This window comes from Myotis nattereri, assembly GCF_964212035.1.
Source record: "Myotis nattereri genome assembly, chromosome: 9".
Taxonomy (NCBI): domain Eukaryota; kingdom Metazoa; phylum Chordata; class Mammalia; order Chiroptera; family Vespertilionidae; genus Myotis; species Myotis nattereri.
Window position 1 is genome coordinate 19,018,461 of NC_138084.1, and position 23,365 is coordinate 19,041,825.

The 23,365-nt window shown below is 50.7% G+C and overlaps 3 protein-coding genes across 3 annotated transcripts; all 3 read right to left on the minus strand.

Moving 5' to 3' along the window:
* Nucleotides 1-3,086: 3,086 nt before the first annotated feature.
* Nucleotides 3,087-6,836, minus strand: LOC308525250 (proteoglycan 3-like; the record flags this gene model as incomplete). The annotated part of the gene is made up of 6 exons (XM_081100038.1): nucleotides 3,087-3,145; nucleotides 3,839-3,935; nucleotides 4,287-4,388; nucleotides 4,980-5,108; nucleotides 5,811-6,124; nucleotides 6,776-6,836. 6 exons carry the CDS (start codon nucleotides 6,834-6,836, stop codon nucleotides 3,087-3,089), a joined length of 762 nt encoding a protein of 253 aa, XP_080956164.1.
* A 4,367-nt stretch (nucleotides 6,837-11,203) lies between these two features.
* On the minus strand, nucleotides 11,204-14,950 carry LOC308525252 (proteoglycan 3-like; the record flags this gene model as incomplete). The annotated part of the gene is made up of 6 exons (XM_081100040.1): nucleotides 11,204-11,262; nucleotides 11,957-12,053; nucleotides 12,405-12,506; nucleotides 13,085-13,213; nucleotides 13,925-14,238; nucleotides 14,890-14,950. The coding sequence occupies 6 exons, from the start codon at nucleotides 14,948-14,950 to the stop codon at nucleotides 11,204-11,206; spliced, it is 762 nt and encodes a 253-aa protein (XP_080956166.1).
* A 4,354-nt stretch (nucleotides 14,951-19,304) lies between these two features.
* On the minus strand, nucleotides 19,305-23,030 carry LOC308525251 (proteoglycan 3-like; the record flags this gene model as incomplete). Its single annotated transcript, XM_081100039.1, has 6 exons — nucleotides 19,305-19,363; nucleotides 20,059-20,155; nucleotides 20,507-20,608; nucleotides 21,189-21,317; nucleotides 22,004-22,317; nucleotides 22,970-23,030. 6 exons carry the CDS (start codon nucleotides 23,028-23,030, stop codon nucleotides 19,305-19,307), a joined length of 762 nt encoding a protein of 253 aa, XP_080956165.1.
* Between the last annotated feature and the right edge of the window lie 335 nt (nucleotides 23,031-23,365).

Consider the following 23,365-nt stretch of genomic DNA (forward strand, 5'->3'; position numbering starts at 1 on the left):
CAAAGTTGCCTCCATTGACAATCACTGATCTAGAAAATGTAGTCCAACCTCAAGGCATATCTTCAGGCAAAGAGGTGACAGCTGCAATGAAAAGCTCAGTGCAGAATCTTTCAGACACCATGGGGGCCACCCTCCCCACCTCCATGCTCATTTCCCACCAGCCCTCTGTCACCACCAGGTTCAGGACTAGGGGTAGTGAGTGAGTCACTTGTCTCAGGTGCAAAATTTAAGGGGGCACTAAAGAATTCAGTAGTCAAGATAAATAATGCTTTCATGCAATCTTTCTTGGAAATAAAAATAAATACAAAAACATCTGTGATGACTAAAATATCAAAACTTGAATCAACCCAGCTCCAGCCACATTCACTGCAGGCCAAAGGGAGGCCACCAAGTGCCCGGCCCTGGTGCTGCTGGAAATCGCTGCCGGGAGCTAGTGGCCTTGGCAGGATGGGTGACCCACTCTGTGACATTCCCCCTGGTCAGTCATACTTCTTCCTCAGACCCTGCTCAACCTTCCAGGCCTCTGGGCACCAGGGACAGGTAGCCCAGAGGGTGAAAAGGCCTTCACTGCCTCTGCTGTACCTGGGGACCTACAAATGGAGAAGTAGCTGAGAGGTCACTTCTGGGCATGATTGCAGGATAACAGTCTTGGCTGTTATCTCTCTGGTCCAACGGATCAGATCCTCAGCTTATCTACCAACATGAGGTGGTGGTGGTGGGTCAATTGGCCAATTCTGGGGGCCAAAAACCTGGACTTGGATTTAAATTTTGAGTCCACCATAAGGGTGGGGAGAGGGAAGGGCTAGACACGTCCCCAGCTATCTCCTCCCTCTGGGGCCCAGACCAGGGGCATCTTATCACTCCCTGGTAGGAATTCTTAGCTGCTCTCAAGAGCCAGCCTCACGATAGGCTTTACACACACTTCCCCTTGAACAGCCCTGTGTTACAAATGTGGAAATGGCACCTCAGAGAGCTTGAGCAAGTTGCCCAAGATCACACAGCAAGTCAGAGACAGGCCTAAGGGCAGGTCTTCCAGCTCCTTGTCCCCCTCATGGCTGCCTGCCCTCTGCCTCCTCTCACTCACCTCCCTTCTCTACAGCCTGCCCCTGCCCCAACCCTGTCTTCTTGGCACTCACACCCCAGGCAAAGACATTCCAATGGCTTCAGTGACCACAGTAATGTCTGTTTTAAAACTGGAAATAGATTGTCAAGGGTGGGGGGAAAAAAAAAAGGAGACATATTTAATACTTTTTGTAATACTTTAAGTAAATAAATAAATAAATAAATAAATAAATAAATAAAATAAAAAAATAAAATAAAACTGGAAATAACATTTTTGAAGGCCCACCACAGACCAAACACTTTGCTACATGAAGGCTCTGGCATCCATTACCCCACTTAATCTTTACAATCATCCTACAAAATAGGTATTGCCGTCTCTAGTCTGAACACCTACTACAGAAGCTCAGAGAGGTTCGATGACCTGCCCAAGTTCATACAACTAGAAAGGAGTGGCACGTCTGACTCCTAGGTCCTTGCTTCTTTGATACCCCCAGACAGTCTGCATTACCCCAGACAGTCCATCCAATGCTGCCAATGCTTTCAGCATCCGTGAAACTCCGACTATCTGGCTTTGTTTGCATTTATGTTGAAGGGTTTTCAAACTCTGCCTCTTGTCTCAAGGGTCAGTCCAGTCCCACATCAGGCAGAGGGTGGGTCTCAGTGCAGTGTGATGCAAATGAATGGCAAGTCCCAGAGTCTCAGTTTTCTCACCTGGGAGCTGAGGCTATGACAGAACCTGCCTCTATTGAGGTCACCTCCCATAGTGCTCTCAGGACAGGGCTTGGACCTGGGGCTGTCAAGTAGCCAGCACGGGATCTGGGACCTGTGTCCTCAGATAAGCTCTGTCTGGATTGCACTCCCGCTCTGTGCTGGCGCATTGGCCAGAACTCCAGGGGTTCCACTGTAAAGACAGAGCTTAGCTTCACAGAGCTTAGCTAGTAGCTTGTAGGGATGGGGAAGCCCATACTTTGGAATGGAAGGCGAATCCTCTTATTTCACTACTTTTGCTTTTTTAATTTTCAATCCTCACCTGAGTATAATTTTCCAATGAGTTTTAGAGAGTGAAACGGAGAGGGAAAGAAAGAGAGAAATATTGATGTGAGAGAAACACATCGATTGGTTGCCTCCTGTACGTGTCCTGGGCCCTGGGGCTCAGGAGGAGCCTGCAACCTATGTACTTGCCCTTGACCAGAATGGAACCCAGGACACTTCAGTCCTCAGGCCAGCACACTATCAATGACCAAACCAACTAGGGCTGGTAATCCTCTTGATAGACACTTTTCAAAAAACGGTGACCCCACCCCCCCACCCCCCTTGAAGCAACGCATTCTTTGCTAGAACTTTTCTTCTGCTCCCATCTGCCTATAAACACCTTCCATTATTACGGGTTTTCAGAGCTCCTTTCTGTTGGTGGAATGGAATGCTGCCTGATTCATGAATCAATCAATAAAGCCAATTTTATCTTTAAATGTACTCAGTTAAATTTTTAACAGTCCTCCATTTCTTGAATCAGTGATATCACCCTCATTTAGAAAGCCACCCTACTCCCACCCGAACCCACACCCGATACTGAACCCAAACAAAGCAGGAGGGCCAGTTCCCCACCCCCCAGCCCCCACAAAATGAGAACTTCCCCCAGAGGGGGGTTGTGAGGAATCCCCCAGCCTGGCTGAGAAGGGTCTTGGGAGAGACACCCAGCCCTGGCTCAGCTCCTAGATGGCACTGCAGCCAAACCCCTCAGCGCTCCACCCCCATTCCACCCATCCCTGTGGGACACTGGCCATCCTTTACTTTCCTCAAAGGCCCTGCCCTGACCCCCACAGGAGTGAGGGCTTTCAGGATTTCCAGCCCCAGGGAGTCCTCCAATGAGCAATGAAGAAACGAGAGTCAGGAAATGCAGTGGGAAACATGGCTTTATGACCAGGAGAGGCAGGGAGTCCTGCCCAGTGCCCAGGGAGGGCCAGGGGCTGCCAGGAGGGGTGTAAGGAGGGGGGTCCAGGCAGACTCTTTTCCTTGCCACTGGCTTAGGAGGAGCAGACGAAGGGCAGAAGTCTTTCGCAACATGATTGTCGCCAATAACCACCTGGCAATAGAGAACACAGTGATGCAAACAGTTGGCAGAGTGTGGCCGGTGCCCCCCATGCCCTCCAATCGCCATGATATGTTTTCCACACACCCCCACCTGCTTGTTTAGTTTTCACCCCAGGAAGACAAGGTGCTGAGTGCTTCCTGGGGGCTCCTGGCTAATCCTCACAATGACTCCCAGAGGGAGGTGCTGTCCTCATCCCCATTGCACAGATGAGGAACCTGAGCCTCAGCGGGGAAACCAATTGTCTGTATGGCAGTGGGCAGGTGGCAGGGCTGGGATGAGAACTGGAGAAGCATTTCTCCAGCATGTATGGCCTTAGCCATAGTCCTCAGTCCCTCATGTCTGGCATTTAGCCGTTCCTCATTCACACATCTCTCCCTCATTCCTCGTCCACACCTTTCATTCACCTCGGCCACTCTCAATTGTCACATCAGTAGCAGAGGAAGGAAAGCAGCCCTCAGACCACCAGCCAAGCTTCTTCTGTGAGGATGGAGAGCCCCTATCCAGCCATCACACAGGGCACCCCCTCACCCTACATCACAGCCCTCCTCACAGACAGGACGTTGGTTCTCCAGTTGTGGGGAGGCGGTGAGTTTCAGGAGGTGTTGCTCAGGCAGCTCAAAGGGACAGTATCTAAGAGTCCACTTTGCCTTCCCTTCCCTTTGCCTGGGGCCCAGTCCCCCTCACCTCTGGTGGATAGGGCCACACAGTGGCCGTGCCCATGGCGATGAGCCCAGTGGCTATAATTTACAATGCTCCCATCAATCCAGTGTAACGGGAGGCACTGGAAAAAGAGAGGGGATAGGCGGGGTCAGAGGCTGAGGTCCAGGAACACAGGCAGATCCAGAGGTTCCAGAAAATGCCCCCTGAGTGTCCCTTTCTAGGGCACTTCCCACCCAGCTAGGAGCCAGATATCCTGGACACCCACCCCTGACGGTTTGCAGGCCATGACAATGGAAGAGCAGTGGTCCCTCCCCGCCTCACACAGCCAGGCTTCTCAAACGTTCTGTGAATACAAGTCTCTTGTGGATCTTTTTAAAATGGAGATGCTGCCCTAGCCGGTTTGGCTAAGTGGACAGAGCGTCAGCCTGCAGACTGAAGGGTAACAGGTTCAATTCCAGTCCAGGGCATGTACCTCGGTTGCGTTTACATCCCCAGTAGAAGGTGGGCAGGAGGCAGGTGATCGATGTTTCTCTCTCATCAATGTCTCTGGCTCTCTATGGCTTTCCTTTCCTCCCTGTAAAAAAAATCAAGAAAAAATATATTTTTTAAAAAAATAAAAATAAATAAAACAGAGTTGCTGATTCAAGGTCTCAGATGAGGCCCAAGACTGTGCATTCCTAACAAGCATTCAGGTGATGCAGTACTGCTTGATCCATGGACCACACTTGAGTAGCAAATATAATAGCACTTATTCACCCACTATCCCAGAACCACTCTGAGAGAAGGACCCCATTTTAGGCATGAGGAAGCCATTCAGCTAAAGTGACCAAGCTGGGGAAGGAATGGATCTCCTGACTGCAGTGCTGAGCTCATAACTGTTTATCAACCAGCTCTAGGGGATGATGAGAAAGCAGAGCGAGGGAGGAACCCTGATTTGTAACAACAGCCATTTTCCATGGTCGAAATACACTTGTCATGGCAGATTTCATACCACAAACATGAAGTCACTGAACATGGAATGGGAAGAGATGCGCACAATCACCAGTTCTCTCTAGCAGCACCAGCCAGCTCCTCCACTGCCTCCCACAGGAAAGTCACTCAGCTGCTGGAATGAGTCCTGATGCCAGAGAGAACTCCCTGTACCTGGGAGCTGCCCCTCACTTACCCTGGCATAGACAGTGCCTCCAATCCAGACATTGCCATAGAAGTTATTGCCGGATATCTGGATATTCCTGTTGGTTTGCTTGTTGTGGATAGAGGCCAGGGTGCCACGGTAGCAATTCCTGCAAGTGTTCTGCAGAAAAAAAGAGGTGGAGGAGAAAATTCCCTGGGTTCCCCCCCCCACCCCCCCACCCCCCGCTCATGTTCCTGAGTCTCCAGGAGAGAGTTCTCCATCCTTTGTCAGGTCAGAAATCTGGAATCTACTTGCTCCTTCAATTCCATCTCTTGCCCCTTTATCTGTCAACAGGAACTTCATGCAGGAAATAATAATAATCCTGAGAATAATCTCAGCCACCATTTACTGGCAGCTTACAATGACTCAAGGACTGACCCGAATGCTTTTCATGTATTACCTCATTTAAACCTCACCACAACATAAGAGGCTGGTGCTATATATCTCCATTGTACAAGTGAAGATCCTGCAGCTCTGAAGGGTGAAGTGACTTGGTCAGGTAACATGACAATCACAGGTGGAGGCAGGGTTTAACACAGGTATATCTAATACCAAAGCCTTTGTCCAATGAGTGATTCTCAAAGTACTGTCTCTAGACCAACAATGTCATCATCACCTGGCACTTGGTCCTAAATGCATCCTGTTGGGCCCCACCCCTGACTTGCTAACCCTGAAATCGATGCTTCAACAAGACCTCTAGGAGAGTCTGTTGCTCACTAGCCTTTGACAACCACTAGTGTAAATGAATAGTGAACAGGAGATGGAACCCACTCTCTGCTCCTGCCCCTGGTCCTCCTTCCACAGTAGCCCCATGCCACTTACCCGAGCGTCTGCAAATGTTTTGGGAGTCTTCACCAACCGGTAGGGTCTGTTCTTGTACCCAGCACTGACCAGAATTGTCACTGTGTCCTCTTCCCTGGGGCACTGAAAGTTCTCATCTAGGGCACCTGGGTCCGATTCCATGGCCTTCTCGTCCTCAAAGGCATCTTGGCAGCTGGAAGCCTCCTCCTGCTCTCCTTGGGACAGAATGACCTCCTCAGTCAGGACCAACTCTCCCTCCTGCTCCCCTGAGCCTTCCAGATCCTGGCTCAGGTCTGCCTGTGACTCTTGGCTGTCCAGATAGGGGGCATCATTCCCTGGAAGAAGAGGTAGCCTGCCATCAGGTCAAGAGCTCCTTCTTCCAGGACCACGGACAGCGCCGACCACCCCACTCAAGACTTCCTAGTGCGTCCTTCCGGAGCCTAGGCCAGAAGGATCTCCTCCCTGTGGGGTGAGGTGAGAACTCACACAAAGGGGTGAGCACTTGGCACTGCCTGACAGGTGTGTATTTTAGGGGTAGGAAGAAGCTGCTCTGAAAAGGTGGGTGGGTTGCCCTAACTGGTTTGGCTCAGTGGATAGAGGGTTGGCCTGCGGACTCAAGGGTCCCAGGTTCGAATTCGGTCAAGGTCATGTACCTTGGTTTCGGGCACTTACCATGTGGGGGGTGTGCAGGAGGCAACTGCTCAGTATTTCTCTCTCATCGATGTTTCTAACTCTCTATCCCTCTCCCTTCCTCTCTGTAAAAAATCAATAAAATATATTTTTTTAAAAAAAGGTGGGTGAGTTTTGCTTGAGGAGGAGACCTGACAAAATATTCAAAATATTTTTGAGTCCAAGAGAGATCTTACCTGAGGGGAGCTGGGCCCACAGAAGAAGGAAAAAGTGTGACCCTGTCCCAGAGAGAGCCAAAGAGGTGCCAGAAAGAGGAGAAGGGGTCAGGCTGGATGGGAAGGGAAGGGAGGACTTACCCAGATGAAAAGCAGCAACTGTCCCCAGCAGGAGGAGCAGCAGGAGTAGGGGGAGTTTCATAGTCACTCTTCTTGTAGCAGGAACACAGCTTCACTTTACGCTTTGAGGCTGTCCTGTGTGTGTCTGCAAGCCCCTGTCACACAACAGAGATGCAATGTTTGTTTAAGTAGATGATTAAAGGCAAACTAGCGAATTTCCTTCTCCTCCAGTGAAAAGACACTGACCTGGAGAATCAAGAAAAGTCCCTTTTACCCAAGCACTTTATCACTGGCCCCTGGAACACCACTTGGCCCAGACCCTGCCCCGGCAGGAGCCGGTCTGCTCAGGGCCAGGGCTCATTTCACTACACTGAGGACGGAGTGGGAGGACAGTGGCCATCAGAGTCCTAAGGACAGGCCTCCTAGGTCTTTGCCATGTAAGCTTCTGCTTCCTGCCAACCCTTGGACCCCTCTTCACTGGGCAGCTGGGGGAGCACTCACCTTCAAGTGTCGGAGACCTCCACTCTCGGTGTCTCTGACTGCTGGGTACCAGAGGCAGTCCTTATATTGGGCTTTTGGGGAAGTCCTTATATTGGGCTTTTGAGGCCTGGATGATTGCACAGGCCGGGGTGCTGGGCAGGGGAGCTGATAATAAGGCATTTGCTCAATTAGCTCATCTGCTCCCTGCTGGGACTGCAGGGACCTGCCTCCTGGGGTCCACTGACACACATGGGTGTCCAAACACCCAGGTGTGCTGGAGAAGACCCCAGATGTCTACTGTCCACATATACTTGCTGTTAGCACCCCTAAAGTTCCCCAGTCATAATCCCGGGAGTAGCCTTCTTCTGGTCACTATCCCAGCCAATGAAGTGGAGGATCCTAGGATGCTAGGGGACCAGGAGGAGAGGAGAAAGGAGGTGCCCACCACCTGAGTGCTTGTCTAGACCAGGGACTTCACATGCATCCCATCCCAGAATCCTCACCTTCTCCTCATCCCTATGAGAATGTATGATGACCCTAACTTCACAGGTGTGAAAACTGTTATTCAGAGAGGGAAAGTCCCTTTCAGGTGTGCACAGGAAGAGGGGGATCTGGGATTTCTAGTTCTTTTGGTTCCCAAATCTTCTCTCCATCTATTATCCATCTATCTATCTATCTATCTATCTATCTATCTATCTATCTATCATCTATCTATCTATCTTCCTCTCTCCCTCCATTTTCCCTCCCTCCCTTTTTTTCTCCTTCTCACTCTAGTTCTCCCTCTTCCTCTTTTGTCATCTTTAATGTGTGAAAACCTTATGCTCTTTCTTCTATGCTATAGATCTAGATCAAGGTTCTCAATATTTGTACTGTTACTAGTTGGAGTAAAGTAATTCTTTGTTTTGTGTTGGTGGGCGGGGGGACTGTAGAAGTTTAGCAGCATCCCTGGTCTCTACACACTAGACGTCAAGAGTACCTCTCCCCATCAATCTGCTTGTCCCCCAAAGACTATCAAAAACATCTCCACATATTTACAAAGCTCCTCTGGGGAGCAAAGTTGCCTCCATTGAGAATCACTGGTCTAGAAAATGCCATTTAGTCCAACCTCAAGGCATATCTTCAGGCAAAGAGGTAACAGCTGCAATGGAAAGCTTAGTGCAGAATCTTTCAGACACACTGGGGGCCACCCTCCCCACCCCCATCCTCATCTCCCACCAGCCCTCTGTCACCACCAGGGTCAGGCCTAGGAGGCACTGAGTGAGGCACTCATCTCAGGTGCAAAATTTAAGGGGGCACTAAAGAATTCAGTAGTCAAGATAAATGAATAGCTTTCATGCGATCTTTCTTGGAAATATATGCAAAAACATCTCTGATGATTAAAATATCAAAACTTTAATCAACCCAGCTCCAGCCACATTCACTGCCATCCAAAGAGAGGCCAACAAATGCCTAGCTATGGTGCTGCTGGATATCCCTGCCGGGAGCTAGTGGCCTTGGCAGGGTGGGTGACCCACTCTGTGACATTCCCGCTGGGCAGTCATATTTCTTCTCAGACCCCAGCCCAGCCATCCAGGGCTCAGGGCACCAGACACACGTAGCCCAGAGAGTGAAAAAGCCTTCACTGCCTCCAGTGTCCCAGGGGAACTACAAATGGAGAAGTATCTGAGAGGTCACTTCTGGGCTTGATTGCAAGGTAACGGTCTTGGCTCTTATCTCTCGGACCCAACTGACCAGATCCTCAGCTTAACGACATGGGGTGGTGGTAGTGGGGGGTAGTGGCCAATTCTGGGTTTCAAAAACCTGGTGTTGGATTTACAGCTTGAGTCCACCCTAGTTGGGGGGAGGGAAGATCTAGACACCTCCCCAGCATTCTCCTCCCTCTGGGCCCAGACCAGGGCATCTTATCACTCCCTGGTAGGAATTCTCAGCTGCTCTCAAGAGCCAGCCTCACGATAGGCTTTGCACACACTTTCCCTTGAACAGCCCTATGTTACGGATGTGGAAATGGCACCTCAGAGAGCTTGAGCAAGTTGCCCAAGATCAGATCACACAACAAGTTAGAAATAGGCCTAAGGGAAGGTCTTCCAGCTCCTTGTCCCCCATGGCTGCCTGCCCTCTGCCTCCTCTCACTCACCTCCCTTCTCTACAGCCTGAACCTCCCCACTCCATCTTCTTTGCTCTCACACCCCAGGCAAAGACACTCCAATGGCTTCAGTGACCACAGTAATGTCTGATTTAAAACTGGAAATAACATTTTTGAAGGTCCAGCACAGACCATACACTTTGCTACATGAAGGCTCTGGCATCCATCACCCCACTTAATCTTTACAATCATCCTACAAAATAGGTATTGCCGTCTCTCACCTACGCAACTACTACAGAAGCTCAGAGAGGTTCGATGACCTGCCCAAGTTCATACAACTAGGAAGGAGTGGCACGTCTGACTCCTAGGTCCTTGCTTCTTTGATACCCCCAGACAGTCTGCATTACCCCAGAGAGTCCATCCAATGCAGCCAATGCTTTCAGCATCCGTGAAACTCCGACTATCTGGCTTTTGTTCACATTTATGTTGAAGGGGTTTCAAACTCTGCCTCTTGTCTCAAGGGTCAGTCCAGTCCCACATCAGGCAGAGGGTGGGTCTTAGTGCAGTGTGATGCAAATGAATGGCAAGTCCCAGAGTCTCAGTTTTGTCACCTGGGAGCTGAGGCAATGGCAGAACCTGCCTCTATTGAGATCAGCTCCAATAACACTCTAAGATAGGGTTTGAACCTGGGGCTGTCAAGTAGCCAGCACTGGATCTGGGACCTGTGTCCACAGATACGCTCTGTCTGGATTGCACTCCTGCTCTGTGCTGGCGCATTGGCCAGAACTCCAGGGGTTACACTGTAAAGACAGAGCTTAGCTAGTAGCTTGTAGGGATGGGAAGCCCATACTTTGGAATGGAAGGCGAATCCTCTTATTTCACTACTTTTGCTTTTTTTATTTTTAATCCTCACCTGAGTATAATTTTCCAATGAGTTTTAGAGAGTGAAACGGAGAGGGAAAGAAAGAGAGAAATATTGATGTGAGAGAAACACACCGATTGGTTGCCTCCTATACGTGTCCTGGGCCCTGGGGCTCAGGAGGAGCCTGCAACCTATGTACTTGCCCTTGACCAGAATGGAACCCAGGACACTTCAGTCCTCAGGCCAGCACTCTATCCACTGAGCCAAACCAGCTAGGGCTGGTAATCCTATTGATAGACCCCTTCCAAAAAACGATGACCATCCTTGAAGCAATGCATTCTTTGCTAGAACATTTCTTCTGCTCCCTTCTGCCTATAAACACCTTCCATTGTTACAGCTTTTCATAGCTTCTCTCTGTTTGCTGAATGGAACTCTGTGTGATTCATGGATCAATACATAAAGCCAATTTTATCTTATAATGTACTCAGTTAAATTTTTAACAGTCCTCCATTTCTTGAATCAGTGATATCACCCTCATTTAGAAAGCCACCCCACCCCTCACCCTATAACGAATCCAAACTAAGCAGGAGGGCCAGTTCCCGACCCCCCCAGCCCCCACACAATGAGAACTTCCCCCAGAGGGGGGTTGTGTGAAATCCCCCAGCCTGGCTGAGAAGGGTCTTGGGAGAGACACCCAGCCCTGGCTCAGCTCCTAGATGGCACTGCAGCCAAACCCCTCAGCGCTCCACCCCCATTCCACCCATCCCTGTGGGACACTGGCCATCCTTTACTTTCCTCAAAGGCCCTGCCCTGACCCCCACAGGAGTGAGGGCTTTCAGGATTTCCAGCCCCGGGGAGTCCTCCAATGAGCAATGAAGAAACAAGAGTCAGGAAATGCAGTGGGAAACATGGCTTTATGACCAGGAGAGGCAGGGAGTCCTGCCCAGTGCCCAGGGAGGGCCAGGGGCTGCCAGGAGGGGTGTAAGGAGGGGGCTCCAGGCAGACTCTTTTCCTTGCCACTGGCTTAGGAGGAGCAGACGAAGGGCAGAAGTCTTTCGCAACATGATTGTCGCCAATAACCACATGGCAATAGAGAACACAGTGATGCAAACAGTTGGCAGAGTGTGGCCCGTGCCCCCCTAGCCCCCCAATCGCCATGATATGTTTGCCACACCCCCCACCTGCTTGTTTAGTTTTCACCCCAGGAAGACAAGGTGCTGAGTGCTTCCCTGGGGGCTCCTGGCTAATCCTCACAATGACTCCCAGAGGGAGGTGCTGTCCTCATCCTCACTGCACAGATGAGGAACCTGAGCCTCAGCGGGGAAACCACTTGTCTGTATGGCAGTGGGCAGGTGGCAGGGCTGGGATGAGAACTGTGGCAGCCTTTCTCCAGCGTGTATGGCCTTAGCCATAGTCCTGAGTCCCTCACGTCTGGCATTTAACCATTCCTTATTCACGCATCTCTCCCTCATCCCCTGTCCACACCTTTCATTCACCTCGGCCACTCTCAATTGTCACATCAGTAGCAGAGGAAGGAAAGCAGCCCTCAGACCCCCAGCCAAGCTTCTTCTGTGAGGATGGAGAGCCCCTATCCAGCCATCACACAGGGCACCCCCTCACCCTACATCACAACCCTCCTCACAGACAGAACGTTGGTTCTCCAGTTGTGGGGAGGCGGTGAGTTTCAGGAGGTGTTGCTCAGGCAGCTCAAAGGGACAGTATGTAAGAGTCCACTTTACCTTCCCTTCCCTTTGCCCTGGGGCCCAGTCCCCCTCACCTCTGGTGGATAGGGCCACACAGTGGCCGTGCCCATGGCGATGAGCCCAGTGGCTATAATTTACAATGCTCCCATCAATCCAGTGTAACGGGAGGCACTGGAAAAAGAGAGGGGATAGGCGGGGTCAGAGGCTGAGGTCCAGGAACACAGGCAGATCCAGAGGTTCCAGAAAATGCCCCCTGAGTGTCCCTTTCTAGGGCACTTCCCACCCAGCTAGGAGACAGATATCCTGGACACCCACCCCTGACGGTTTGCAGGCAATGACAATGGAAGAGCAGTGGTCCCTCCCCGCCTCACACAGCCAGGCTTCTCAAACGTTCTGTGAATACAAGTCTCTTGTGGATCTTTTTAAAATGGAGATGCTGCCCTAGCCGGTTTGGCTAAGTGGACAGAGCGTCAGCCTGCAGACTGAAGGGTAACAGGTTCAATTCCAGTCGAGGGCATGTACCTCGGTTGCGTTTACATCCCCAGTAGAAGGTGGGCAGGAGGCTAGTGATTGATGTTTCTCTCTCATCGATGTCTCTGGCTCTCTATGGCTCTCCTTTCCTCCCTGTAAAAAATCAAGAAAATATATTTTTTTCAAAAAATAAAACAGAGTTGCTGATTCAAGATCTCAGATGAGGCCCAAGACTGTGCATTCCTAACAAGCAATCAGGTGATGCAGTACTGCTTGATCCATGGACCACACGTGAGTAGCAAATATAATAGCACTTATTCACCCACTATCCCAGAACCACTCTGAGAGGAGGACCCCATTTTAGACATGAGGAAGCCATTCAGCTAAAGTGACCAAGCTGGGGAAGGAATGGATCTCCTGACTCCAGTGCTGAGCTGGTAACTGTTTATCAACCAGCTCAGGGGGAAGATGAGAAAGCAGAGCGAGGGAGGAACCCTGATTTGTAACAACAGCCATTTTCCATGGTCGAAATACACCTGCCATGGCAGATTTCATACCACAAACATGAAGTCACTGAACATGGAATGGGAAGAGATGCGCACAATCACCAGTTCTCTCTAGCAGCACCAGCCAGCTCCTCCACTGCCTCCCACAGGAAAGTCACTCAGCTGCTGGAATGAGTCCTGATGCCAGAGAGACCTTCCTGTACCTGGGAGCTGCCCCTCACTTACCCTGGCATAGACAGTGCCTCCAATCCAGACATTGCCATAGAAGTTATTGCAGGAGATCTGGATATTCCTGTTGGTTTGCTTGTTGTGGATAGAGGCCAGGGTGCCACGGTAGCAATTCCTGCAGGTGTTCTGCAGAAAAAAGAGATGGAGGAGAAAATTCCCTGGGTTTCCCACCCCCCCCACCCCCCACCCCCCACCCCCCGCTCATGTTCCTGAGTCTCCAGGAGAGAGTTCTCCATCCTTTGTCAGGTCAGAAATCTGGAATCTACTTGCTCCTTCAATTCCATCTCTTGCCCCTTTATCTGTCAACAGGAACTTCTTGCAGGAAATAATAATAATCCTGAGAATAATCTCAGCCACCATTTACTGGCAGCTTACAATGACTCAAGGACTGATCCAAATGCTTTCTATGTATTACCTCATTTAAACCTCACCACAACATAAGAGGTTGGTACTATATATCTCCATTGTACAAGTGAAGATTCTGAAGCTCTGAAGGGTGAAGTGACTTGGTCAGGTAACATGACAATCACAGGTGGAGGCAGGGTTTAACACAGGTATATCTAATACCAAAGCCTTTGTCCAATGAGTGATTCTCAAAGTACTGTCTCTAGACCAACAATGTCATCATCACCTGGCACTTGGTCCTAAATGCATCCTGTTGGGCCCCACCCCTGACTTGCTAACCCTGAAATCGATGCTTCAACAAGACCTCTAGGAGAGTCTGTTGCTCACTAGCCTTTGACAACCACTAGTGTAAATGAATAGTGAACAGGAGATGGAACCCACTCTCTGCTCCTGCCCCTGGTCCTCCTTCCACAGTAGCCCCATGCCACTTACCCGAGCGTCTGCAAATGTTTTGGGAGTCTTCACCAACCGGTAGGGTCTGTTCTTGTACCCAGCACTGACCAGAATTGTCACTGTGTCCTCTTCCCTGGGGCACTGAAAGTTCTCATCTAGGGCACCTGGGTCCGATTCCATGGCCTTCTCGTCCTCAAAGGCATCTTGGCAGCTGGAAGCCTCCTCCTGCTCTCCTTGGGACAGAATGACCTCCTCAGTCAGGACCAACTCTCCCTCCTGCTCCCCTGAGCCTTCCAGATCCTGGCTCAGGTCTGCCTGTGACTCTTGGCTGTCCAGATAGGAGGCATCATTCCCTGGAAGAAGAGGTAGCCTGCCATCAGGTCAGGAGCTCCTTCTTCCAGGACCACGGACAGCGCCGACCACGCCACTCAAGACTTCCTAGTGCCTCCTTCTGGAGCCTAGGCCAGAAGGATCTCCTCCCTGTGGGGTGAGGTGAGAACTCACACAAAGGGGTGAGCACCTGGCGCTGCCTGACAGGTGTGTATTTTAGGGGTAGGAAGAAGCTGCTCTGAAAAAGTGGGTGGGTTGCCCTAACTGGTTTGGCTCAGTGGATAGAGGGTTGGCCTGTGGACTCAAGGGTCCCAAGTTCGAATTCGGTCAAGGTCATGTACCTTGGTTTCGGGCACATACCATGTGGGGGGTGTGCAGGAGGAAACTGCTCAGTGTTTCTCTCTCATCGATGTTTCTAACTCTCTATCCCTCTCCCTTCCTCTCTGTAAAAAATCAATAAAATATATTTTTTTAAAAAAAGGTGGGTGAGTTTTGCTTGAGGAGGAGACCTGACAAAATATTCAAAATATTTTTGAGTCCAAGAGAGATCTCACCTGAGGGGAGCTGGGCCCACTGAAGAAGGAAAAAGTGTGACCCTGTCCCAGAGAGAGCCAAAGAGGTGCCAGAAAGAGGAGAAGGGGTCAGGCTGGATGGGAAGGGAAGGGAGGACTTACCCAGATGAAAAGCAGCAACTGTCCCCAGCAGGAGGAGCAGCAGGAGCAGGGGGAGTTTCATAGTCACTGTTCTTGTGGCAGGGACACAGCTTCACTTTACGCTTTGAGGCTGTCCTGTGTGTCCGCACAGCCCCTGTCACACAACAGAGATGCAATGTTTGTTTAAGTAGATGATTAAAGGCAAACTAGAGAGCTTCTTTCTCCTCCAGTGAAAAGACACTGACCTGGAGAATCAAGAAAAGTCCCTTTACCCAAGCGCTTTATCACTGGCCCCTGGAACACCACTTGGCCCAGACCCAGCCCCTGCAGGAGCCGGTCTGCTCAGGGTCAGGCTCATTTCACTACACTGAGGACGGAGTGGAAGGACAGTGGCCATCAGAGTCCTAAGGACAGGCCTCCTAGGTCTTTGCCATATAAGCTTCTGCTTCCTGCCAACCCTTGGACCCCTCTTCACTGGGCAGCTGGGGGAGCACTCACCTTCAAGTGTCGGAGACCTCCACTCTCGGTGTCTCTGATTGCTGGGTACCAGAGGCAGTCCTTATATTGGGCTTTTGGGGAAGTCCTTATATTGGGCTTTTGAGGCCTGGATGATTGCCCAGGCCGGGGTGCTGGGCAGGGGAGCTGATAATAAGGCATTTGCTCAATTAGCTCATCTGCTCCCTGCTGGGACTGCAGGGACCTGCCTCCTGGGGTCCACTGACACACATGGGTGTCCAAACACCCAGGTGTGCTGGAGAAGACCCCAGATGTCTACTGTCCACATATACTTGCTGTTAGCACCCCTAAAGTTCCCCAGTCATAACCCCGGGAGTAGCCTTCTTCTGGTCACTATCCCAGCCAATGAAGTGGAGGATCCTAGGATGCTAGGGGACCAGGAGGAGAGGAGAAAGGAGGTGCCCACCACCTGAGTGCTTGTCTAGACCAGGGACTTCACATGCATCCCATCCCAGAATCCTCACCTTCTCCTCATCCCTATGAGAATGTATGATGACCCTAACTTCACAGGTGTGAAAACTGTGATTCAGAGAGGGAAAGTCCCTTTCAGGTGTGCACAGGAAGAGTGGGATCTGGGATTCCTAGTTCTTTTGGTTCCCAAACCTTCTCTCCATCTATTATCTATCTATCTATCTATCTATCTATCTATCTATCTATCTACCTCTCTCCCTCCATTTTCCCTTCCTCCTTCTTTTTCTCTTTCTCACTCTAGTTCTCCCTCTTCCTCTTTTGTCATCTTTAATGTGTGAAAACCTTATGCTCTTTCTTCTATGCTATAGATCTAGATCAAGGTTCTCAGTATTTGTACTGTTACTAGTTGGAGTAAAGTAATTCTTTGTTTTCTGTTGAGTGGGCGGGGGGACTGTAGAAGTTTAGCAGCATCCCTGGTCTCTACTCACTAGACATCAAGAGTACCTCCCCCCATCAATCTGATTGTCCCCCAAGACTATCAAAAACATCTTCACATATTTCCAAAGCTCCTCTGGGGAGCAAAGTTGCCTCCACTGAGAATCACTGGTCTAGAAAATGCCATTTAGTCCAACCTCAAGGCATATCTTCAGGCAAAGAGGTGACAGCTGCAATGGAAAGCTTAGTGCAGAATCTTTCAGACACACTGGGGGCCACCCTCCCCACCCCCATCCTCATCTCCCACCAGCCCTCTGTCACCACCAGGGTCAGGACTAGGAGGCACTGAGTGAGGCACTCATCTCAGGTGCAAAATTTAAGGGGGCACTAAAGAATTCAGTAGTCAAGATAAATGAATAGCTTTCATGCGATCTTTCTTGGAAATATATGCAAAAACATCTCTGATGATTAAAATATCAAAACTTTAATCAACCCAGCTCCAGCCACATTCACTGCCATCCAAAGAGAGGCCAACAAATGCCTAGCTCTGGTGCTGCTGGATATCCCTGCCGGGAGCTAGCGGCCTTGGCAGGGTGGGTGACCCACTCTGTGACATTCCCGCTGGGCAGTCATATTTCTCTTCAGACCCCAGCCCAGCCCTCCAGGGCTCAGGGCACCAGACACACGTAGCCCAGAGGGTGAAAAGGCCTTCACTGCCTCCAGTGTCCCAGGGGAACTACAAATGGAGAAGTATCTGAGAGGTCACTTCTGGGCTTGATTGCAAGGTAACGGTCTTGGCTCTTATCTCTCTGACCCAACTGACCAGATCCTCAGCTTAACGACATGGGGTGGTGGTAGTGGGGGGTAGTGGCCAATTCTGGGTTTCAAAAACCTGGTGTTGGATTTACAGCTTGAGTCCACCCTAGTTGGGGGGAGGGAAGATCTAGACACCTCCCCAGCATTCTCCTCCCTCTGGGGCCCAGACCAGGGTATCTTATCACTCCCTGGTAGGAATGCTCAGCTGCTCTCAAGAGCCAGCCTCACGATAGGCTTTACACACACTTCCCCTTGAACAGCCCTGTGTTACAGATGTGGAAATGGCACCTCAGAGAGCTTGAGCAAGTTGCCCAAGATCACACAACAAGTTAGAAGCAGGCCTAAGGGAAGGTCTTCCAGCTCCTTGTCCCCACATGGCTGCCTGCCCTCTGCCTCCTCTCACTCACCTCCCTTCTCTACAGCCTGCACCTCCCCCACTCCATCTTCTTTGCTCTCGCACCCCAGGCAAAGACATTCCCATGGCTTCAGTGACCACAGTAATGTCTGATTTAAAACTGGAAATAACATTTTTGAAGGTCCAGCACAGACCATACACTTTGCTACATGAAGGCTCGGGCATCCATCACCCCACTTGATCTTTACAATCATCCTACAAAATAGGTATTGCCGTCTCTCACCTACACACCTACTACAGAAGCTCAGAGAGGTTCGATGACCTGCCCAAGTTCATACAACTAGGAAGGAGTGGCACGTCTGACTCCTAGGTCCTTGCTTCTTTGATACCCCCAGACAGTCTGCATTACCCCAGACAGTCCATCCAATGCTGCCAATGTTTTCAGCACCCGTGAAACTCCGACTATCTGGCTTTTGTTCACATTTATGTTGAAGGGGTTTCAAACTCTGCCTCTTGTCTCAAGTGTCAGTCCAGTCCCACATCAGGCAGAGGGTGGGTCTCAGTGCAGTGTGATGCAAATGAATGGCAAGTCCCAGAGTCTCAGTTTTGTCACCTGGGAGCTGAGGCTATGGCAGAACCTGCCTCTGTTGAGATCAGCTCCCATAGTGCTCTCAGGACAGGGCTTGGACCTGGGGCTGTCAAGTAGCCAGCACTGTATCTGGGACCTGTGTCCACAGATACGCTCTGTCTGGATTGCACTCCTGCTCTGTGCTGGCGCATTGGCCAGAACTCCAGGGGTTACACTGTAAAGACAGAGCTTAGCTTCACAGAGCTTAGCTAGTAGCTTGTAGGGATGGGGAAGCCCATACTTTGGGATGGAAGGCCAGTCCTCCTATTATATTACTTTTGCTTTTTTTATTTTTAATCCTCACCTGAGTATAATTTTCCAATGAGTTTTAAAGAGTGGAAGGGTGATGGAAAGAAAGAGAGAAATATTGATGTGAGAGAAACACACCGATTGGTTGCCTCCTGCACGTGTTCTGGGCACTGGGGCTCAGAAGGAATCGGCAACCTATGTACTTGCCCTTGACCAGAATGGAACCCAGGACACTTCAGTCCTCAGGCCAGCACTCTATCCACTGAGCCAAACCAGCTAGGGCTGGTAATCCTATTGATAGACCCCTTCCAAAAAACGATGACCATCCTTGAAGCAATGCATTCTTTGCTAGAACCTTTCTTCTGCTCCCTTCTGCCTATAAACACCTTCCATTATTACAGATTTCAGAGCTTCTCTCTGTTTGCTGAATGGAACGCTGTGTGATTCATGGATCAATGCATAAAGCCAATTTTATCTTATAATGTACTCAGTTAAATTTTTAACAGTCCTCCATTTCTTGAATCAGTGATATCACCCTCATTTAGAAAGCCACCCCACCCCTCACCCTATAACGAATCCAAACTAAGCAGGAGGGCCAGTTCCCCACCCCCCAGCCTCCACACAATGAGAACTTCCCCCAGAGGGGGGTTGTGAGGAATCCCCCAGCCTGACTGAGAAGGGTCTTGGGAGAGACACCCAGCCCTGGCTCAGCTCCTAGATGGCACTGCAGCCAAACCCCTCAGCGCTCCACCCCCATTCCACCCATTCCTGTGGGACACTGGCCATCCTTTACTTTCCTCAAAGGCCCTGCCCTGACCCCCACAGGAGTGAGGGCTTTCAGGATTTCCAGCCCCGGGGAGTCCTCCAATGAGCAATGAAGAAACGAGAGTCAGGAAATGCAGTGGGAAACATGGCTTTATGACCAGGAGAGGCAGGGAGTCCTGCCCAGTGCCCAGGGAGGGCCAGGGGCTGCCAGGAGGGGTGTAAGGAGGGGGCTCCAGGCAGACTCTTTTCCTTGCCACTGGCTTAGGAGGAGCAGACGAAGGGCAGAAGTCTTTCGCAACATGATTGTCGCCAATAACCACCTGGCAATAGAGAACACAGTGATGCAAACAGTTGGCAGAGTGTGGCCCGTGCCCCCCTTGCCCTCCAATCTCCATGATATGTTTTCCACACACCCCCACCTGCTTGTTGAGTTTTCACCCCAGGAAGACAAGGTGCTGAGTGCTTCCCTGGGGGCTCCTGGCTAATCCTCACAATGACTCCCAGAGGGAGGTGCTGTCCTCATCCCCACTGCACAGATGAGGAACCTGAGCCTCAGCGGGGAAACCACTTGTCTGTATGGCAGTGGGCAGGTGGCAGGGCTGGGATGAGAACTGTGGCAGCCTTTCTCCAGCGTATATGGCCTTAGCCATAGTCCTGAGTCCCTCACGTCTGGCATTTAGCCATTCCTCATTCACGCATCTCTCCCTCATCCCCTGTCCACACCTTTCATTCACCTCGGCCACTCTCAATTGTCACATCTGTAGCAGAGGAAGGAAAGCAGCCCTCAGACCCCCAGCCAAGCTTCTTCTGTGAGGATGGAGAGCCCCTATCCAGCCATCACACAGAGCACCCCCTCACCCTACATCACAGCCCTCCTCACAGACAGGATGTTGGTTCTCCAGTTGTGGGGAGGCTGTGAGTTTCAGGAGGTGTTGCTCAGGCAGCTCACAGAGACAGTATCTAAGAGTCCACTTTGCCATCCCTTCCCTCTGCCCTGGGGCCCAGTCCCCCTCACCTCTGGTGGATAGGGCCACACAGTGGCCGTGCGCATGACGTTGAGCCCAGTGGCTGTAATTTACAATGCTCCCATCAATCCAGTGTAACGGGAGGCACTGGAAAAAGAGAGGGGATAGGCGGGGTCAGAGGCTGAGGTCCAGGAACACAGGCAGATCCAGAGGTTCCAGAAAATGCCCCCTGAGTGTCCCTTTCTAGGGCACTTCCCACCCAGCTAGGAGACAGATATCCTGGACACCCACCCCTGACGGTTTGCAGGCAATGACAATGGAAGAGCAGTGGTCCCTCCCCGCCTCACACAGCCAGGCTTCTCAAACGTTCTGTGAATACAAGTCTCTTGTGGATCTTTTTAAAATGGAGATGCTGCCCTAGCCGGTTTGGCTAAGTGGACAGAGCGTCAGCCTGCAGACTGAAGGGTAACAGGTTCAATTCCAGTCGAGGGCATGTACCTCGGTTGCGTTTACATCCCCAGTAGAAGGTGGGCAGGAGGCTAGTGATTGATGTTTCTCTCTCATCGATGTCTCTGGCTCTCTATGGCTCTCCTTTCCTCTCTGTAAAAAATCAAGAAAATATATTTTTTTCAAAAAATAAAACGGAGTTGCTGATTCAAGATCTCAGATGAGGCCCAAGACTGTGCATTCCTAACAAGCATTCAGGTGATGCAGTACTGCTTGATCCATGGACCACACTTGAGTAGCAAATATAATAGCACTTATTCACCCACTATCCCAGAACCACTCTGAGAGAAGGACCCCATTTTAGGCATGAGGAAGCCATTCAGCTAAAGTGACCAAGCTGGGGAAGGAATGGATCTCCTGACTGCAGTGGTGAGCTGGTAACTGTTTATCAACCAGCTCAGGGGGAAGATGAGAAAGCAGAGCGAGGGAGGAACCCTGATTTGTAACAACAGCCATTTTCCATGGTCGAAATACACTTGTCATGGCAGATTTCATGCTACAAACATGAAGTCACTGAACATGGAGTTGGGAAGAGATGCGCACAATCACCACTTCTCTCTAGCCAGCACCAGCCAGCTCCTCCACTGCCTCCCACAGGAAAGTCACTCAGCTGCTGGAATGAGTCCTGATGCCAGAGAGACCTTCCTGTACCTGGGAGCTGCCCCTCACTTACCCTGGCATAGACAGTGCCTCCAATCCAGACATTGCCATAGAAGTTATTGCAGGAGATCTGGATATTCCTGTTGGTTTGCTTGTTGTGGATAGAGGCCAGGGTGCCACGGTAGCAATTCCTGCAGGTGTTCTGCAGAAAAAAGAGGTGGTGAAGAAAATACCCTGGGTTTTTTCCCCCCTCATGTTCCTGAGTCTCCAGGAGAGAGTTCTCCATCCTTTGTCAGGTCAGAAATCTGGAATCTACTTGCTCCTTCAATTCCATCTCTTGCCCCTTTATCTGTCAGCAGGAACTTCATGCAGAAAATAATAATAATCCTGAGAATAATATCAGCCACCATTTACTGGCAGTTTACAATGACTCAAGGACTGATCCAAATGCTTTCCATGTATTACCTCAGTTAAACCTCACCACAACATAAGAGGCTGATACTATATATCTCCATTGTACAAGTGAAGATCCTGAAGCTCTGAAGGGTGAACTGACCTACCCAGGTAACATGACAATCACGGGTGGAGCCAGGGTTTAACACAGGTATATCTAATACCAAAGCCTTTGTCCCAATCAGTGATTCTCAAAGTACTGTCTCTAGACCAACAATGTCATCATTACCTGGCACGTGGTCCTAAATGCATCCTGTTGGGCACCATCACAGACTTGCTAACCCTGAAATCGATGCTTCAACAAGACCTCTAGGAGAGTCTGCTGCTCACTAGCCTTTGACAACCACTAGTGTAAATGAATAGTGAACAGAAGATGGAACCCACTCTCTGCTCCTGCCCCTGGTCCTCCTTCCACAGTAGCCCCATGCCACTTACCCGAGCGTCTGCAAATGTTTTGGGAGTCTTCACCAACCGGTAGGGTCTGTTCTTGTACCCAGCACTGACCAGAATTGTCACTGTGTCCTCTTCCCTGGGGCACTGAAAGTTCTCATCTAGGGCACCTGGGTCCGATTCCATGGCCTTCTCGTCCTCAAAGGCATCTTGGCAGCTGGAAGTCTCCACCTGCTCTCCTTGGGACAGAATGACCTCCTCAGTCAGGACCAACTCTCCCTCCTGCTCCCCTGAGCCTTCCAGATCCTGGCTCAGGTCTGCCTGTGACTCTTGGCTGTCCAGATAGGGGGCATCATTCCCTGGAAGAAGAGGTAGCCTGCCATCAGGTCAGGAGCTCCTTCTTCCAGGACCACGGACAGCGCCGACCACACCACTCAAGACTTCCTAGTGCGTCCTTCTGGAGCCTAGGCCAGAAGGATCTCCTCCCTGTGGGGTGAGGTGAGAACTCACACAAAGGGGTGAGCACCTGGCGCTGCCTGACAGGTGTGTATTTTAGGGGTAGGAAGAAGCTGCTCTGAAAAGGTGGGTGGGTTGCCCTAACTGGTTTGGCTCAGTGGATAGAGGGTTGGCCTGCGGACTCAAGGGTCCCAGGTTCTAATTCGGTCAAGGGCATGTACCTTGTTTTCGGGGACATACCATGTGGGGGGTGTGCAGGAGGCAACTGCTCAGTGTTTCTCTCTCATCGATGTTTCTAACGCTCTATCCCTCTCCCTTCCTCTCTGTAAAAAATCAATAAAATATATTTTTTTAAAAATGGTGGGTTGGTTTTGCTTGAGTCAGATCCCTGACAAAATATTCAGGTCACATTTTTGAGTCCAAGAGAGATCTCACCTGAGGGGAGCTGGACCCACTGAAGAAGGAAAAGCTGCGGCCCTTTCCCAGAGAGAGCCAAAGAGGTGCCAGAAAGAGGAGAAGGGGTCAGGCTGGATGGGAAGGGAAGGGAGGACTTACCCAGATGAAAAGCAGCAACTGTCCCCAGCAGGAGGAGCAGCAGGAGCAGGGGGAGTTTCATAGTCACTGTTCTTGTGGCAGGGACACAGCTTCACTTTACGCTTTGAGGCTGTCCTGTGTGTCCGCACAGCCCCTGTCACACAACAGAGATGCAATGTTTGTTTAAATAGATGATTAAAGGCAAACTAGAGAGCTTCCTTCTCCTCCAGTGAAAAGACACTGACCTGGAGAATCAAGAAAAGTCCCTTTACCCAAGCGCTTTATCACTGGCCCCTGGAACACCACTTGGCCCAGACCCTGCCCCTGCAGGAGCCGGTCTGCTCAGGGTCAGGGCTCATTTCACTACACTGAGGACGGAGTGGAAGGACAGTGGCCATCAGAGTCCTAAGGACAGGC